This window comes from Pseudophryne corroboree, chromosome 2 (assembly GCF_028390025.1).
Source record: "Pseudophryne corroboree isolate aPseCor3 chromosome 2, aPseCor3.hap2, whole genome shotgun sequence".
Lineage (NCBI taxonomy): Eukaryota > Metazoa > Chordata > Amphibia > Anura > Myobatrachidae > Pseudophryne > Pseudophryne corroboree.
Genome location: NC_086445.1, coordinates 143,023,800 through 143,042,860, shown reverse-complemented (window position 1 = coordinate 143,042,860; position 19,061 = coordinate 143,023,800). Strand labels below are relative to the sequence as shown.

Genomic DNA, 19,061 nt, shown 5'->3' with positions numbered 1-19,061 from the left:
GTGTCTTGCTGTGACAATAAATCCAATAGTATAGTGTATTTAAAATGTATTCATACATAAATCCGCTGTGATGGTATGTAACGGCAGCCAATGAGACGCTGGCTAGCTGAGAATTTTCATCTCCTAGTGTGGCTGGAGTGAGAATGGTAGCCCCACAAGTGGTCTACATATTATTATAAACTTGCATTGCTATACTGGAGTCTTATAAAGGCTGGGCTTATGGGGTTATTCAGGTGGAATCACCGCAATAACCCGTCAACAGCACCACTATGCACGTGCAGGCATCGTCCTGCGTATGCCCGGACACTTAATGCCAACTCGCACGCAATGCGAGTGAATGCCTCTACCTGGTTGACAGCAATGGCGCTCGCGGGGGTGAAGCGGAGAAATGGGGGTGGGTCAGTTTCGTTTTCAGGGTTGCTGTGTGATGTCACATACAGCCGCTCCAATGAGAAAAATGGCGGCTTCAGGGGGTCTTCCACAGCTGCTGCGACGGCATTAAATTGCGGTCGCAGCCATTGGGCAGGCCCTTCTGCATTCTAGGCGCCCGTGTCCTGTGGTGGATGGCCCTCAGCATACGAATGAAAGGATTGCAGAGTCTGCTTTTTAGCAGAATCTGCAATCTGTACAAAACAACCCCCTCAATACACTACTGTATTAGAATATTACATTAACATTTTGGAGAGACTGCTCTTACAGTAACAACTGGTATATATATACATGTGAGCATTTGCAAATGAACAGTTATTTGTTGCAAACACTGGAAGAGATAGAGGGGTCTATTCACTAAGCTTTGGATGGAGATAAAATACCAGCCAATCAACTCCTGTCATTTTTCAAACCCAGCCTCTGACATGACAGTTAGGAGCTGATTGGCTGGTACTTTATCTCGTGCACTTTATCTTCATCCAAGGCTTAGTAAATAGACCCCAGAATCTCTAATTGTTACAATTTACAATTAGTTTATAGTGTTCACTCTAGGAGTGAAAAGGGGCAGGGCGCCGGACTCAGGGGGGCACATGTGCGCGCGCGGCAAATGGGGGCACGTCCACGCAAATTAGGGGGCGTGGCCGCGCCTCCGTCATTTTAGGGGGCGGTGCGGCCCACAGACGCTACTATAGAGAGCGTCTGTGGCCGCCGACGTCACTGTTGGGGGCGTGCCCAGCACCTCCGTCGGTGCTGGGCTTCCCCCAGCCCTCTCCCAATGCGTGAATGGATGCCGCGCGCATGCGCACGGCATCTATACACGCCGGGAGGGCAGGGAGCGGGCGGCTGTTCTAGCAGGGCGCCGCAAAAGGGGCAGGGCGGGTTTTGCCTGTTAAAAAACGGGCAGGGCGCGGCGCCCTGCTAAAACAGCCTAGAGTGAACACTAGTTTATATTGCTACATGAAGCTCTCTTTATTACTCCTGGGATGTTATATGTGCATATCAGATGTTTTTATATTTTTACCTTTATCTTTATGTATAAATACATTTGAAATACACTATACCATGGGTCTTCAACCTGCGACCCTCCAGCTGCTGTGGAACTACACATCCCAGCATGCCCTGCCTCAGTTTTAGCATACCTTAATAGCAAAACTGTGGCAGGGCATGCTGGGATGAGTCGTTTCACAGCAGCTGGAGGGCCACAGGATGAAGACCCATGCACTATACTATTGGAATTTGTGTCTCAGCAAGACACAGCAGTGTGGTGTCTATCGTAATTCTAGTAAGATGGGCAATTGGCTCTTAATCTATCATTGCAGCTGTGTCTTTACCCCTATATATCGTCAGACGCTGGCTGTATCCCCATATATTTCCTTCAGGTGTGTCTTATATTCTTAGTAAATTAAATGAGTTGGCCTATTGAAATAAGTAGGAAACATCAGTCTAGTTAACAGGGTTGGCACGTTTGTAAAATAAGAAGAAAATAATCAAACCCTAAACTTGTTAGCAAACCAAAAAAGCACACTAAGGGCAAAACCACATGCACTGCAGGGGGAGGGAGGGCAGATATAACATGTGCTGAGAGAGTTAAGGTGTGTACACACGGTGAGATTCGGGCTAACCCCGATGCAAACTATGCGATAGGGGCTAGGTCGGTATCGCAAGCACATAATTACTGTGTTTGCGATACTATGTGCGATTTTGGCTAAGTGTTGATTTTGACTATCTTTTCTACGAGATAGTAAGAATTGACTTGCCTGCACAGTCTATCTAGGCTTGCGATGACAACCGCGCATCGACATCACATCGGGATCGCAAGGTGACTTTCACCTTGCGATCTGCACTAACTTTTCTTACGATTTTGACTATATAGTCAAAATCGTAAGAAAATATCTCACCGTGTGTACACACCTTTAGATTTGGGTGGCTTATATTGTTTCTGTGCAGGGTAAATACTGGCTGCTTTATTTCTACACTGCAATTTAGATTTCATTTGAACATACCCCACAACCCAAATATACATCTCTCTGCACATGTTATATCTGCCCCACCTGCAGTGCAGCATGGTTTTGCCCATTAGTGTGCTTTTCTGGTTTGCTAACAAACCTGAATAAGGCCCAATGTTCCTTGTACTGGAACTATACATGTAGAAGACTGTTCCATGTAAATTCAATACAAATTATTTATCTGCAAACTAATACAGTACTTACAATGATTGGAGATGTGGCAGAGTTTCAAACTGATCAGTATGGAGTGATAGTGGATTATAACTGAGAGTACTGTATTAAAAGACAAAGAGACACATTAGAGAGAGTCTGGCACAAGACTAAACCAATCACTCTGATACACATAAACGAACAGTATTTTTTCATGATGTTAATTCAGCATACTGCAATTACAGTACATCAAACATCAAAATTAGAAAATGTACATTTTTCAGTTTGCTAATTTCATTTTTCTTCTCAGAATACAGATGATTTAAGTCTCTTATTCATTTATGGACATATTACATAATAAATACTAAAATAAAAACTATTTACTATGTAGTTTTGTATGGACGTTGGCTTTTTTTAAACAATAGAATGTATATGCTAATTTCGACTGTTATTCGAGTATTTTTTGTTGTTGCTTCAAAAGACATCAAGATTCAAATGATAAAATTACTTATATACTATTACTAATACTGATACATGAAAGTAAATATACTCAACCATATATTTAACAGTTAATTCAGAAAGCAAAACAAAAATAAATAAATGAAACTGTAAATATTATCAAACATTAAAATGGAATTGTAAAATAAATAATAAAACAATTTGTTTTTAATATTTACTCACAGTCTTTGCAAATGTTTAAGCTCTTTAAAGCTGGAGAGTGGCACTTCTGTGATTAAATTGTTTGATAAATCTCTAATGAAATAAAAAATATAGTTTAGTACAATTTCTTCTCAACCTAATATGAAAACAATGTTTAACTGCTCAATTATTGTACATGGGAAGGGCTAAATTTACAATCAATTAGACAAGTAAATAAAAAGGAACCTTTAGTAATCAATACAAAATATTGTGTGCTACAGTACTTAGTAAACTCCAGTGCAGCCAATGGAATGATGTTGAATTTTTGTACTCATTGGGGTAAATTTACTAAGATGGGAGTTCTGTTTAAGATGGGATGTTGCCCATAGTTACCAATCAGATTCTGAAGGTGCTAGATAAATGAGAAATAGAATCTGATTGGTTGGTATGGGCAACATCCCATCTTAAATCGAACTCCCATTTTAGTAAATTTACCCCATTGTGTAGATCAGGGCCGGATTAAGATCAACATGGGTCTGGTGCTGAAAATGATCAAGGGCCTATTGTGAGAAGTTGAGGAGGCGTGACTAATGTTGTGTGGGTGTGGCCAGTGACATCTGGGCGTGTACACTACCTACTCTATAAGCCCCAATGTCTCCCAAAATAAGTAAAAGTAGAAAAACAACATCACTTTGTGAGGAAATGAGAATTATAAGATTTTACTCACCGGTAAATCTATTTCTCGTAGTCCGTAGTGGATGCTGGGAACTCCGAAAGGACCATGGGGAATAGCGGCTCCGCAGGAGTCTGGGCACAACTAAAAGAAAGCTTTTAGACTACCTGGTGTGCACGGGCTCCTCCCACTATGACCCTCCTCCAAGCCTCAGTTAGGATACTGTGCCCGGAAGAGCTGACACAATAAGGAAAGGATTTTGAATCCCGGGTAAGACTCATACCAGCCACACCAATCACACCGTACAACACGTGATACCATATCCAGTTAACAGTATGAAACAAACTGAGCCTCTCAACAGATGGCTCATAACAATAACCCGTTATTAAACAATAACTATGTACAATTATTGCAGACAATCCGCACTAGGGACGGGCGCCCAGCATCCACTACGGACTACGAGAAATAGATTTACCGGTGAGTAAAATCTTATTTTCTCTAACGTCCTAGTGGATGCTGGGAACTCCGAAAGGACCATGGGGATTATACCAAAGCTCCCAAACGGGCGGGAGAGTGCGGATGACTCTGCAGCACCGAATGAGAGAACTCAAGGTCCTCCTCAGCCAGGGTATCAAATTTGTAGAATTTTGCAAACGTGTTTGCCCCTGACCAAGTAGCAGCTCGGCAAAGTTGTAAAGCCGAGACCCCTCGGGCAGCCGCCCAAGATGAGCCCACCTTCCTAGTAGAATGGGCTTTAACTGATTTAGGACGCGGCAGTCCAACCGCAGAATGTGCCAGCTGAATTGTGCTACAAATCCAGCGAGCAATAGTCTGCTTAGAAGCAGGAGCACCCAGTTTGTTGGGTGCATACAGGATAAATAGCGAGTCAGTTTTCCTGACTCCAGCCGTCCTGGAAACATAAATTTTCAAGGCCCTGACTACGTCCAGCAACTTGGAATCCTCCACGTCACTAGTAGCCGCAGGCACTACAATAGGTTGGTTCAAGTGAAAAGCTGATACCACCTTAGGGAGAAACTGGGGACGAGTCCTCAATTCTGCCCTATCCATATGGAAAATCAGATAAGGGCTTTTGCATGACAAAGCCGCCAATTCTGAAACACGCCTGGCCGAAGCCAAGGCCAATAACATGACCACTTTCCACGTGAGATATTTAAGATCCACGGTCTTCAGTGGTTCAAACCAATGTGATTTTAGGAAATTCAACACCACGTTGAGATCCAAGGGTGCCACTGGAGGCACAAAAGGGGGCTGAATATGCAGCACTCCTTTTACAAATGTCTGAACTTCAGGTAGTGAAGCTAGTTCTTTTTGGAAGAAAATCGTCAGAGCCGATATCTGCACCTTAATGGAGCCTAATTTTAGGCCCATAGACACTCCTGCCTGTAGGAAGTGCAGAAATCGACCCAGCTGAAATTCCTCTGTTGGGGCCTTATTGGCCTCACACCAAGCAACATATTTCCGCCATATGCGGTGATAATGTTTTACAGTTACATCTTTCCTGGCTTTAATCAGCGTAGGAATGACATCCTCCGGAATGCCTTTCTCCTTTAGGATCCGGTGTTCAACCGCCATGCCGTCAAACGCAGCCGCGGTAAGTCTTGGAACAGACAGGGCCCCTGCTGCAGCAGGTCCTGTCTGAGCGGCAGAGGCCATGAGTCCTCTGAGATCATCTCTTGAAGTTCCGGGTACCACGCTCTTCTTGGCCAATCCGGAACCACGAGTATTGTCCTTACTCCTCGTTTTCTTATTATTCTCAGTACCTTTGGTATGAGAGGCAGAGGAGGGAACACATAAACCGACTGGTACACCCACGGTGTCACTAGAGCGTCCACCGCTATCGCCTGAGGGTCCCTTGACCTGGCGCAATATCTCTCTAGTTTTTTGTTTAGGCGGGACGCCATCATGTCCACCTGTGGCCGTTCCCAACGATTTACAATTAGTGTGAAGACTTCTGGATGAAGTCCCCACTCTCCCGGGTGGAGATCGTGTCTGCTGAGGAAGTCTGCTTCCCAGTTGTCCACTCCCGGAATGAACACTGCTGACAGTGCTAACACATGATTTTCCGCCCATCGGAGAATCCTTGAGGCTTCTGCCATCGCCGTCCTGCTTCTTGTGCCGCCCTGTCGGTTTACATGGGCGACTGCCGTGATGTTGTCTGATTGGATCAGTACTGGCTGGTTTTGAAGCAGGGATTTTGCCTGACTTAAGGCATTGTAAATGGCCCTCAGTTCTAGAATATTTATGTGTAGGGAAGTCTCCTGACTCGACCATAGTCCTTGGAAGTTTCTTCCCTGTGTGACTGCCCCCCAGCCTCGAAGGCTGGCATCCGTGGTCACCAGGACCCAGTCCTGTATGCCGAATCTGCGACCCTCTAGAAGATGAGCACTCTGCAGCCACCACAGTAGAGACACCCTGGTTCTTGGAGACAGGGTTATTAGCCGATGCATCTGAAGATGCGATCCGGACCATTGGTCCAACAGGTCCCACTGAAAGATTCTGACATGGAACCTGCCGAAAGGAATTGCTTCGTAAGAAGCCACCATCTTTCCCAGGACTCGCGTGCAGTGATGCACCGACACCTGTTTTGGTTTCAGGAGGTTTCTGACTAGAGACGACAGCTCCATGGCTTTTTCCTCTGGGAGAAACACTTTTTTCTGGACTGTGTCCAGAATCATTCCCAGGAACAGTAGACGTGTCGTCGGAACCAGCTGTGACTTTGGAATATTTAGAATCCAACCGTGCTGGTGTAGCACCTCCTGAGATAGTGCTACTCCTACCAACAACTGCTCCTTGGATCTCGCCTTTATTAGGAGATCGTCCAAGTATGGGATAATTAAAACTCCCTTTTTTCGAAGGAGTATTATAATTTCCGCCATTACCTTGGTAAACACCCTCGGTGCCGTGGACAGACCAAACGGCAGCGTCTGGAATTGGTAATGGCAATTCTGTACCGCAAATCTGAGGTACTCCTGGTGAGGATGGTAAATGGGGACATGCAGGTAAGCATCCTTGATGTCCAGGGATACCATGTAATCCCCCTCGTCTAGACTTGCAATAACCGCCCTGAGCGATTCCATCTTGAACTTGAATTTTTTTATGTATGTGTTCAAGGATTTCAAATTTAAAATGGGTCTCACCGAACCGTCCGGTTTCGGTACCACAAACAGTGTGGAATAGTAACCCCGTCCTTGTTGAAGTAGGGGCACCTTGACTATCACGCGCTGGGAATACAGCTTGTGAATTGCCTCTAGCACAGCCTCCCTGTCCGAGGGAGTTGCTGGCAAGGCTGATTTGAGAAAACGGCGGGGGGGAGACGCCTCGAATTCCAGCTTGTACCCCTGAGACACTACTTGAAAGATCCAGGGATTCACCTGTGAGCGAGCCCACTGATCGCTGAAATTTTGGAGGCGGCCCCCCACCGTACCTGGCTCCGCCTGTGGAGCCCCACCGTCATGCGGCGGACTTGGAAGAAGCGGGGGAGGACTTTTGCTCCTGGGAACTAGCTGTTTGTTGCAGCCTTTTTCCCCTACCTCTGCCTCTGGACAGAAAAGACCCGCCTTTTCCTCGCCTGTTTTTCTGGGTCCGAAAGGACTGTACCTGATAAAACGGCGCTTTTTTAGGCTGTGGGGGAACATGGGGTAAAAATGCTGACTTCCCAGCTGTCGCTGTGGAAACGAGGTCCGAGAGACCATCCCCGAATAACTCCTCACCCTTATAAGGCAAAACTTCCATGTGCCTTTTGGAATCTGCATCCCCTGTCCACTGCCGGGTCCATAAGCCTCTCCTAGCAGAAATGGACAATGCACTTATTTTAGATGCCAGCCGGCAGATCTCCCTCTGTGCATCTCTCATGTATAAGACTGAGTCTTTTATATGCTCTATGGTTAGCAGAATAGAGTCCCTGTCTAGGGTGTCAATATTTTCTGACAGGGAATCTGACCACGCAGCGGCAGCACTGCACATCCATGCTGACGCAATAGCTGGTCTAAGTATAATGCCTGTGTGTGTATATATAGACTTCAGGATCGCCTCCTGTTTTCTATCCGCAGGCTCCTTCAGGGCGGCCGTATCCAGAGACGGAAGTGCCACCTTTTTAGACAAACATGTGAGCGCTTTATCCACCCTAGGAGGTGTTTCCCAACGTGCCCTATCCTCTGGCGGGAAAGGGAACGCCATTAGTAATTTTTTTGAGATTATCAATCTTTTATCAGGGAAAGCCCACGCTTCTTCACACACTTCATTTAATTCTTCAGATGGGGGAAAAACTACGGGTAGTTTTTTCTCCCCAAACATAATACCCTTTTTTGTGGTACCTGGGTTTAAATCTGAAATGTGCAACACCTCTTTCATTGCCTCAATCATGCAGCGAATGGCCTTAGTGGACATTAGATTAGACTCATCGTCGTCGACACTGGTATCAGTATCCGTGTCGACATCTGGGTCTGCCATCTGAGGTAGCGGGCGTTTTAGAGCCCCTGATGGCCTTTGAGACACTTGGGCAGGCACAAGCTGAGAAGCCGGCTGTCCCGCATTTGGCATGTCGTCAAATTTTTTGTGTAAGGAGTCGACACTTGCACGTAATTCCTTCCATAAAACCATCCACTCAGGTGTCTGCCCCGCAGGGGGTGACATCACTTCTACAGGCATCTGCTCCGCCTCCACATAATTTTCCTCCTCAAACATGTCGACACAGCCGTACCGACACACCACACACACACCGGGAATGCTCTAAACAGAGGACAGGACCCCACAGAAGCCCTTTGGGGAGACAGAGGGAGAGTATGCCAGCACACACCAGAGCGCTATATACTGCAGGGACTAACTGAATTATGTCCCCTATAGCTGCTATAATATTTACTGCGCCTAAATTTAGTGCCCCCCCTCTCTTTTTTACCCTTTTTCTGTAGTGTAGACTGCAGGGGAGAGCCAGGGAGCTTCCTTCCAGCGGAACTGTGAGGGAAAAATGGCGCCAGTGTGCTGAGGGGGATAGCTCCGCCCCTTTTTCGCGGACTATTCTCCCGCTTTTTTAAGGATTCTGGCAGGGGTAATTATCACATATATAGCCTCTGGGGCTATATATTGTGATTGTTTTGCCAGCCAAGGTGTTTTTATTGCTGCTCAGGGCGCCCCCCCCCAGCGCCCTGCACCCTCAGTGACCGGAGTGTGAAGTGTGTAAGAGAAGCAATGGCGCACAGCTGCAGTGCTGTGCGCTACCTTGGAGAAGACAGAAGTCTTCATGCCACCGATTTTCCGGACTTCTTCTTGCTTCTGGCTCTGTAAGGGGGACGGCGGCGCGGCTCCGGGACTGAACACCAAGGCCAGTTCCATGCGGTCGGTCCCTCTGGAGCTAATGGTGTCCAGTAGCCTAAGAAGCCCAAGCTAGCTGCAAGCAGGTAGGTTCGCTTCTTCTCCCCTTAGTCCCTCGTTGCAGTGAGCCTGTTGCCAGCAGGTCTCACTGTAAAATAAAAAACCTAAAATATACTTTCTTCTAAGAGCTCAGGAGAGCCCCTAGTGTGCATCCAGCTCGGCCGGGCACAAAAATCTAACTGAGGCTTGGAGCAGGGTCATAGTGGGAGGAGCCAGTGCACACCAGGTAGTCTAAAAGCTTTCTTTTAGTTGTGCCCAGACTCCTGCGGAGCCGCTATTCCCCATGGTCCTTTCGGAGTTCCCAGCATCCACTAGGACGTTAGAGAAAATAAAAATTCTTATCATTTATGGAAACCATGTGACCAACTGGGCAGTTAATTATCATCATGCTGTTATGCTGATGGGCCTATTTTTATCTTGGGCCTGGAGCTGTAGCTCCATCCGCCCCATTGTTAATCTGGCCCTGCTGTAGATGAGTAATCATGCTGTAGATACTGAAGGAAGCTGACTAGCAAAGGTCCCCATACTATTTTGTGCCAGTAACCTGCTGCATTGAGCAAACAATGTGGGTCCCAGCAGGGCTGCCAATGTTACGCAACTTTACGGAAAGCTAAATTATTTACTAACATAGTGTACGATCCTGGTGCCGGAATTGAAAGCAGAAATCTAGGGATCAGGTTCCAGAGTGTGCACTTGAATTATACATTATACGTATGTTACCTTATACTGCACATGACTATGGTGTATTATCTACAGTGCACCACAAAAATTGGTATTTGACCAACAATGGTGAAAGATGGAAATATTTATTTAAAAAAAAATTAGAACTTTAGAGAGCTGAATACAGAGCATATACACATAAGTACTTTATGCATATAAACTATAGTTGTAAATCACAGTCTGCATAAGCAGGTAGACAAAAGGGGCTTTACTCCAAGTGGCACGTAAAGCATCTATGAGTCCAAACTGCCCCCAGCCCTTTGGTTGCGAGAGCAGCCCTCCATTACTATTATCTGCTGTTGCCCTAGCCTTGGTGCAGGAGTTCCAACTGAATCTCTGCACACACACAGCTCTGAATAGTCTCCAATTCTGTCTAGAGGCCCATGGGACACTTTTTCTACATGTGTGGGGTGTGGATCATAGGGTCAACACTAACTAGGTCGTCAGTCATTAGGTCGACCACTATTGATCGACAGTAACTAGGTTGACATCTAAACTAGGTCGACGCAGTCATTAGGTCAATATGGAATAGGTAGACATGGAAAAAGGTCGACATGAGCTTTTTCGTGGGGGTTTTTGTCGTTTTCTTCGTAAAGGGACCGGGAACCCCAATTAGTGCACCATATATTTGGAAATGCACACAAAGCTGAATCAGGTCCACAATAGGATGAATCCTCTATAGGTTACTCCATGTGACAATACATGCATGTTACTGTATGCATCTAGTTTTCAGTAATGTCTTACATTTCTGCTAAACTCTGCAAGGACGAAAAGATGTTTTCTGTCACCAATGTGATCTGGTTTCCACGTAGAAACCTGAGGACAAAAATGCTTATTACAAACAAAGCAAACAATGAGGACGTATGCCATTTTCTGTATAGCCTATAAGTATTAATAATATCGCTGAGTCCTGCTATTATCTTTTCTCTGTTGTCCCCAAATCAGTAGATACAATTAAAATAAGCTGTATTAAATATTCCTTAATGCATTTGGCTAAAGATAATTGGATACATTGAAATAATGAAACAAAATTATTGTCAGTAAAAATGTATAGAAGTAGTGCCGGATTTTCCACTAGGCACGTGTGGCACGTAGGGGCGGCATCTGCTGGGGGTGGCATGGCAGTTCCCCACCTGTGTCAGAGGAGCGGCATGGCAATAACCCCCCCATCCCCGTTCAACAGATGAGTGGCACGGCAGTTCCCCCCCTCTGGATCAGAGGAGCAGCATGGCAGTCACTCCCCCTGCATCAGAGAAGCAGCATGGCAGTCCCCCCCCCCTGCATCAGAGGAGCGGCATGGCAGTCCCCCCCCCCCCCTTTGCTTCAGAGGAGTGGCACGGCAGCCCCCCCCTTGCATCAAAGGAGCAACATGTCAGTCCCCCCCCCTGCATCAGAGGAGCGGCATGTCAGTCGCCCCCCTGCATCAGAGGAGCGGCATGGCAGTCCTCCCCCTCCTGCATCAGAGGAGCGGCATGGCAGTCCCCCCCTCCCTGCATCAGAGGAGCGGCATGACAGTCCCCCCCCCCCCCTGCATCAGAGGAGCGGCATGGCAGTAACCCCGCTCGTTCATCAGACAAGTGGCACGGCAGTTCCCCCCCTCCAGATCAGAGGAGTGGCATGGCAGTCCCCCCCCTGCATCAGAGGAGTGGCATGGAGGCCCAAATCCCCCCCTCCCCCTGCATCAGAGGAGTGGCACTGCAGTTTCATTTAATGTGGGGGCAGGGCCGCAAAGAGCGATCAGAGGCTATAATACTGAGGGGGCGTGGCCAATCCAGTGGAGGAGAGGCCATGATCTATATTAAAAAAATATTTAAAATAGTATATGCGCCGTTGCACAGTATCATGGGATGTTAGCTGCCAAGCTTTGATAAATCACCCCCAATATTATAATTGAAATGATTTTATTGTAAGTAACAGCATATAAAAAATATTTTACATAAAAAATAACTTTTTCAAAAAGTTATTTCTTTAACAGTTTATATTGGTGACAAGGATGGGATATTGAATAGAAATAGATACCATGGATCCAGTTTCAGCTGTCTTAATTGTGATATGTGCATATATAGAATACTCTTTGGATTTTTTTTGTCGGTCTTATCCCCACTGCTGTCCTCAGTAGCATGATGTCTCAGTAAAGAAACAGAGTAGTTCAAGTAAGTACTGTATGTATGAGTAAGCTTGTATGAATTATGGAGATTGTATTATAAATATTTTGTTACAGATCTTGTATGAATTTTGTTTACATGGCCAAACTTTATGGTGAAAATGTTGTACAGTGTTGTAAAGTAATAAGTTCCCTAATTACCTGGCTCACTTAGCACTTGCCTTCATTGATATACTGTATTCAGGGGCGGATTGGGAACAAAAAGCGGCCCTGGAAAAAATTTGTACTAGTGGCCCCACTTGGGCAGCACCAGAGGTGTAAGGTCTAGCCATGGGCCATGGCAGCAGCACCCTCTCCCCAAGACTTTCCAGATAGTGGGGATGTCCAGCATCAAGGGGAAGTTAAATGGAAATAAAATTAAATGTTATGAGCACATTATATGATACACCTTCAGAATTTAGGAAACTATATCATTCTTTAGTAAGATATATTTTCTTGCTTATTACACCAACCGTATCCCAATCACTATTCACTCAATCTTATATGTCAGCTAAACAGGCAGACAGAGCATACACTAGATCATCTGCAATCACAGGCTAAGTGGCAAAGTCATTTTCATATATGCAAATTGTTTGGCATCTTATTCATTATGTCTATAAATAGGACCACATGTCCTCAAACAAAACAGGCCCCACAGGTGCGTCGTCCCACCGGGAATCTTCCCTGCAGACCCTATGGCCAATCCGCCTCTGACTGTATCATATTATAGTTTTACTGAACATTCTTTCATTTTGTGAGTGATATTAGCTCATATACTAAATGCCTGTTTTAATTGTCAGTAGAATCTGTAGCTGAAATATATACAGTAGCTTCATATCCAGCACTATATTAGCCTTTAACCCTACAGGGGTCCCTCACAACTGCATACCTCCCAACTGTCCCGTTTTTTGCAGGACAGTCCCATTTTTCTGGGACTGTCCTGCTGTCCCACCCGCAGGCCGCTGTGTCCCATGATGGAGGGTGGGGGAGTTGGCTGACACCCTGCCACTTGCATGCACGGAGAGTGAAACTGGGGGCATGTCAGCAGCTCCTGGAGAGTGGGACTGGGGGCATGTCAGCAGCTCCTGGAGTGCTGGGCATGCCCCCATAGTGATATAAATTGGGGCATAACTTGCAGCCGTGGCATTCCTATGAAGCCACGCCCCCTTTTTGGGTGCATGCACCTAAGGCAGAAGCCCTGTGCCCAGGGCATTCATTGTTGGGAGGTATACAACTGTATCTTGTCTCCTTCCCTTTTATTTTGTTCTACAGAACACTCTGGGAGTGCAGAATAAAGTGTCATGTATCAAGTAAAGTAAAAGAAAGTGGATATTATGCTTTACAGTGTTAAAGCTTAATATTTCCTCTGCAAATATTCAAAGTTCATGTATTTCAACTGACAACAGGCAGAAGAAAACGCAAATTAAGGGTTAAAGGGTCATCCTAGTCTATAGGAGGAGAACAATGAGAAACAGATTTGGTAATGAAACTCCCTCAGTGCACGGATGGAGATAAATGGCCAATGTACATCATCAAAATATTAAAATACTGCAAACAGTGAAGACTGTGGCAAGAAACAGCTTTTTTGGCATATGTATTGTGGGCCCTGATGTGTGGCACATTATGTATTGGGGCCCTGATATGTGGCACATTATGTATTGTTGGCCTTGATGTGTGGCACAGTATGTATTGGGGCCCTGATATGTGGCACATTATGTATTGGGGCACTGATGTGTGGCATAGTATGTATTGGGACACTGATGTGTGGCACATTATGTATTGGGGCAATGATGTGTGGCACATTATGTATTGGGGCAATGATGTGTGGCACATTATGTATTGCGCCCCTAATGTGTGGCACATTATGTATTGGGGCACTGATATGTGGCACATTATGTATTGGGGCCCTAATGTGTGGCATATTATGTATTGGGGCACTGATGTGTGGCATGTTATGTACTGGGGCACTGATGTGTGGCATGTTATGTACTGGGGCACTGATGTGTGGCATATTATGTATTGGGGCACTGATGTGTGGCATATTATGTATTGGGGCACTGACGTGTGGCATATTATGTACTGGAGCCCTAATGTGTGGCACATTATGTATTGGGGCCCTAATGTGTGGCATATTATGTATTGGGGCACTGATGTGTGGCACATTATGTATTGGAGCCCTAATGTGTGGCACATTATGTATTGGAGCCCTAATGTGTGGCACATTATGTATTGGGGCAATGATGTGTGGCACATTATGTATTGGGGCCCTAATGTGTGGCATACTATGTATTGGGGCCCTAATGTGTGGCATATTATGTATTGGGGCACTGATGTGTACCATACTATGTATTGGGCCACTGATGTGTGGCATATTATGTACTGGAGCCCTAATGTGTGGCACATTATGTATTGGAGTCCTAATGTGTGGCACATTATGTATTGGCGCAATGATGTGTGGCACATTATGTACTGGGGCCCTAATGTGTGGCATATTGTATTGGGGCACTGATGTGTGGCATATTATGTATTGGAGCACTGATGTGTGGCACAATATATATTGGGGCACTGATGTGTGGCATATTATGTATTGGGGTACTGATGTGTGGCATATTATGTATTGGGGGCACTGATGTGTGGCACATTATGTATTGGGGCACTGATATGTGGCACAGTATATATTGGGGCACTGATGTGTGGCATATTATGTATTGGGGCACTGATGTGTGGCATAGTATGTATTGGGGCACTGATATGTGGCACAGTATATATTGGGGCACTGATGTGTGGCATATTATGTATTGGGGCACTGATGTGTGGCATAGTATGTATTGGGGCCCTGATATGTGGCACATTATGTATTGGGGCACTGATGTGTGGCATAGTATGTATTGGGACACTGATGTGTGGCACATTATGTATTGGGGCAATGATGTGTGGCACATTATGTATTGGGGCAGTGATGTGTGGCACATTATGTATTGCAGCCCTAATGTGTGGCACATTATGTATTGGGGCCCTAATGTGTGGCATATTATGTATTGGGGCACTGATGTGTGGCATATTATGTATTGGGGCACTGATGTGTGGCATGTTATGTACTGGGGCATTGATGTGTGGCATATTATGTATTGGGGCACTGATGTGTGGCATATTATGTATTGGGGCACTGACGTGTGGCATATTATGTACTGGAGCCCTAATGTGTGGCACATTATGTACTGGGGCCCTAATGTGTGGCATATTGTATTGGGGCACTGATGTGTGGCATATTATGTATTGGAGCACTGATGTGTGGCACAATATATATTGGGGCACTGATGTGTGGCATATTATGTATTGGGGTACTGATGTGTGGCATATTATGTATTGGGGCACTGATGTGTGGCACATTATGTATTGGGGCACTGATATGTGGCACAGTATATATTGGGGCACTGATGTGTGGCATATTATGTATTGGGGTACTGATGTGTGGCATATTATATATTAGGGACACTGATGGGTAGCATATTATGTATTGGGGCATTGATGTGTGACATCTGAGGAGGGCAGGAGAGGAGAGGGCACATGTTCAGGATCCATTTGGGCACCCTCCTTTCTGGCAGTGCTGCAGACTCTGTAGACAGCGCTATCTGTGTCCATGCTGCAGACACACAGATGTCACTGAGAGTTTTTAGTCAGAATACTTTCGTAGATATGTTTTATTCTGTCTTTTATTTTTAATAAATCTGGCTTTGTTACATAGGAGCCTACTTATCAAATATTATTTGCAGGATATTCTCTGTAAACACTCGTTTTCGAGGAATACTTGCAAATATTAAGGATCGCTTGAATGTATGCAAGCAGATATTTCCAGCAGGGCCGTAACTACGTGTGTGCCAAGTGGGCTTGGCACACAGCGCAGTTGCCCTGAGGGCGCACGGCCAGCGGCATGTAATGAGTCAAATTGACTCATTACATGCCGCCTCTGAAGTCTGCGCCGTGCGCCGCCGCCGCACTGAGGAGGAGAGCAGCGCTGGGCAGCGGAGAAGGAGGAGGAGGGACAGGGACTGGAGCCGCAGCAGCGCTATTTCATTTGTAGTAAGCGCCGCTGCAGCATCCCCCTCTCCTTCCGTATTGGCTGCCCAGCGCTGCTGTGGATGCTGGGATGCGGTTCCTCCATCCCAGCATCCACAGCAGCGCCGGGCAGCCAATACGGAAGGAGAGGGGGATGCTGCAGCGGCGCTTACTACCAATGAAATAGCGCTGCTGCGGCTCCAGTCCCCCTCCCTCCTCCTCCTTCTCACCTGCCTGCACCAAGGGAGCTGCACGAGGAGCCTGTCAGCGGGGAGATGGTAAGTATGTCTCTCTCTCTCTCTTAGGGGGACACTGTCTGCCATAATGTGTAAAAAGGGGGCCTGGCTGCCGCAATGTGTAAAAAGGGGACCTGGCTGCCGCAATGTGTAAAAAGGGGGCCTGGCTGCCGCAATGTGTAAAAAGGGGGCCTGGCTGCCGCAATGTGTAAAAAGGGGGCCTGGCTGCCGCAATGTGTAAAAAGGGGGCCTGCCTGCCGCAATGTGTAAAAAGGGGGACTGGCTGCCGCAATGTGTAAAAAGGGGGACTGGCTGCCGCAATGTGTAAAAAGGGGACCTGGCTGCCGCAATGTGTAAAAAGGGGGACTGGCTGCCGCAATGTGTAAAAAGGGGGACTGGCTGCCGCAATGTGTAAAAAGGGGGACTGGCTGCCGCACTGTGTTAAAAGGGAGACTGTCTGCTGTAATGTGCAAAAAGGGGGACGCTGTCTGCTGTAATGTATAAAAGGAGCTCTACCTGGTGTAGTGGCGCTACTGTGCAGCGTAATTTGAATAATGTAGACTACTGTGCACCGTAGTATGAATTGCTATTATTTTGTGGCCACGCCCCTTCACCATGAAGCCACGCCCCTATATATTTTTGCGCGCCGTAGGCGCGCACTGCCCCTATCTTACATTGGGGGGCGCCAATGTCGTTTCTTGCACACAGCGCTAAAATGCCTAGTTACGGCACTGATTTCCAGGCTTGACTAGACAGGATGTTGCCATCTCCAAATGCTGTTATTCTGTAGTAGCCTATAGGCTACTATTTTGCAAAAATTATCAGTCAATGACCACCATACAGGCATGGTCAGCAGACCACACATGTGAGAGCGGCCCCGACTCCCGATATAGGTAAATGGTTGTTTTTGCAATCTGTTCCCTTCTTTACACATTACAGGGATGGGCTACTTAATTTCCATAACTTGCCATTGCTGTCTATGGGGTATATGCAATTAGCGGCGAATCGCGGCAATTTTTCGGCCGTTTTTTAATTCGACACAATTCGACCGTCTAATTTCGGCAAGTGGGTGCCGAAATTGACCATATTCATTAAAAAACAGATTCGACAGTCCCGCTGACGAAAAACGGCTGATTTGACGGATTTTGTTCCGATTTTTAAAAAACGGGAAAAAACCCGAAAAAACATTGCGTGGGGTCCCCCCTTCAAAGCATAACCAGCCTCGGGCTCTTCGAGCTGGTCCTGGTTCTAAAAATCCGGGGGGAAAAATGGCAGGGGATCCCCCGTATTTTTAAAACCAGCACCGGGCTCTGCGCCTGGTGCTGGTGCAAAAAATACGGGGGACAAAAAGAGTAGGGGTCCCCCGTATTTTTTACACCAGCTTCGGGCTCCACTAGCTGGACAGATAATGCCACAGCCGGGGGTCACTTTTATACAGCGCCCTGCGGCCGTGGCATTAAATATCCAACTAGTCACCCCTGGCCGGGGTACCCTGGGGGAGTGGGGACCCCTTCAATCAAGGGGTCCCCCCCTTCCCAGCTATCCAAAGGCCAGGGGTGAAGCCCGAGGCTGTCCCCCCCCATCCAAGGGCTGCGGATGGGGGGCTGATAGCCTTTGGAAAAATGAAAGAATATTGTTTTTTCCAGTAGTACTACAAGTCCCAGCAAGCCTCCCCCGCAAGCTGGTACTTGGAGAACCACAAGTACCAGCATGCGGGAGAAAAACGGGCCCGCTGGTACCTGTAGTTCTACTGGAAAAAAATACCCAAATAAAAACAGGAGACACACACCGTGAAAGTATAACTTTATTTCATACATGCCGACACACACATACTTACCTATGTTGACCCGCCGACTGCCACGCCCCCCTCGTCACTGAAGAATCCGGGGTACCTGTGAATAAAATTATACTCACCTCAATCCAGTGTCCAGGTTATATCCACGTACTTGGCAAAACAACAAAACGGCAACCCGGACCAAACGGACTGAAAGGGGTCCCATGTTTACACATGGGACCCCTTTCCACGAATGCCGGGACCCCACGTGACTGCTGTCACAGAAGGTCCCTTCAGCCAATCAGGAAGCGCTACTTCGTGGCACTCACCTGATTGGCTGTATGCGCGTCTGCTGTCAGACAGCGCATCGCACAGCTCCCTCCATTAGTTTCAATGGTGGGAACTTTGCGGGTAGCGGTGGGGTTACCCGCGGTCAGCCGCTGACCGCGGGTGACCTCACCGCTGACGCAAAGTTCCCACCATTGGATATAATGGAGAGGCTTTGCGATGCGCTGTCTGACAGCAGACGCGCATACAGCCAATCAGCAGAGTGCCAGGACGTTGCGCTCGCTGATTGGCTGAAGAGACCTTTCTGTGACAGCAGTCACGGGGGGGGGGGGGGGGGGGGTCTCTGCATTCGTGGAAAGGGGTCCCATGTGTAAACATGGGACCCCTTTCAGTCCGTTTGGTCCGGGTTGCCGTTTTGTTGTTTTGCCAAGTACGTGGATTATAACCTGGACACTGGATCAGGTGAGTATAATTTTATTCACAGGTACCCCGGATTCTACTTGGACAAGTGGACCGAACGTCGTGTCAACATAGGTAAGTATGTGTGTGTCGGCAGGTG

The 19,061-nt window shown here is 46.8% G+C and overlaps 1 protein-coding gene across 3 annotated transcripts in view; it reads right to left on the bottom strand.

Moving 5' to 3' along the window:
• Window positions 1-19,061, bottom strand: part of RXFP2 (relaxin family peptide receptor 2) — a 589,575-nt gene that overhangs the window by 38,984 nt on the left and 531,530 nt on the right. For all 3 annotated transcript variants that reach the window (XM_063951765.1, XM_063951767.1, XM_063951766.1), the window contains exons 11-13: window positions 10,750-10,821; window positions 3,267-3,338; window positions 2,640-2,708 (exon numbers count right to left, since the gene is read on the bottom strand). In XM_063951765.1, coding sequence (XP_063807835.1) covers window positions 2,640-2,708; window positions 3,267-3,338; window positions 10,750-10,821 — 213 coding nt within the window. The remainder of the gene's footprint in view (window positions 1-2,639; window positions 2,709-3,266; window positions 3,339-10,749; window positions 10,822-19,061) is intronic.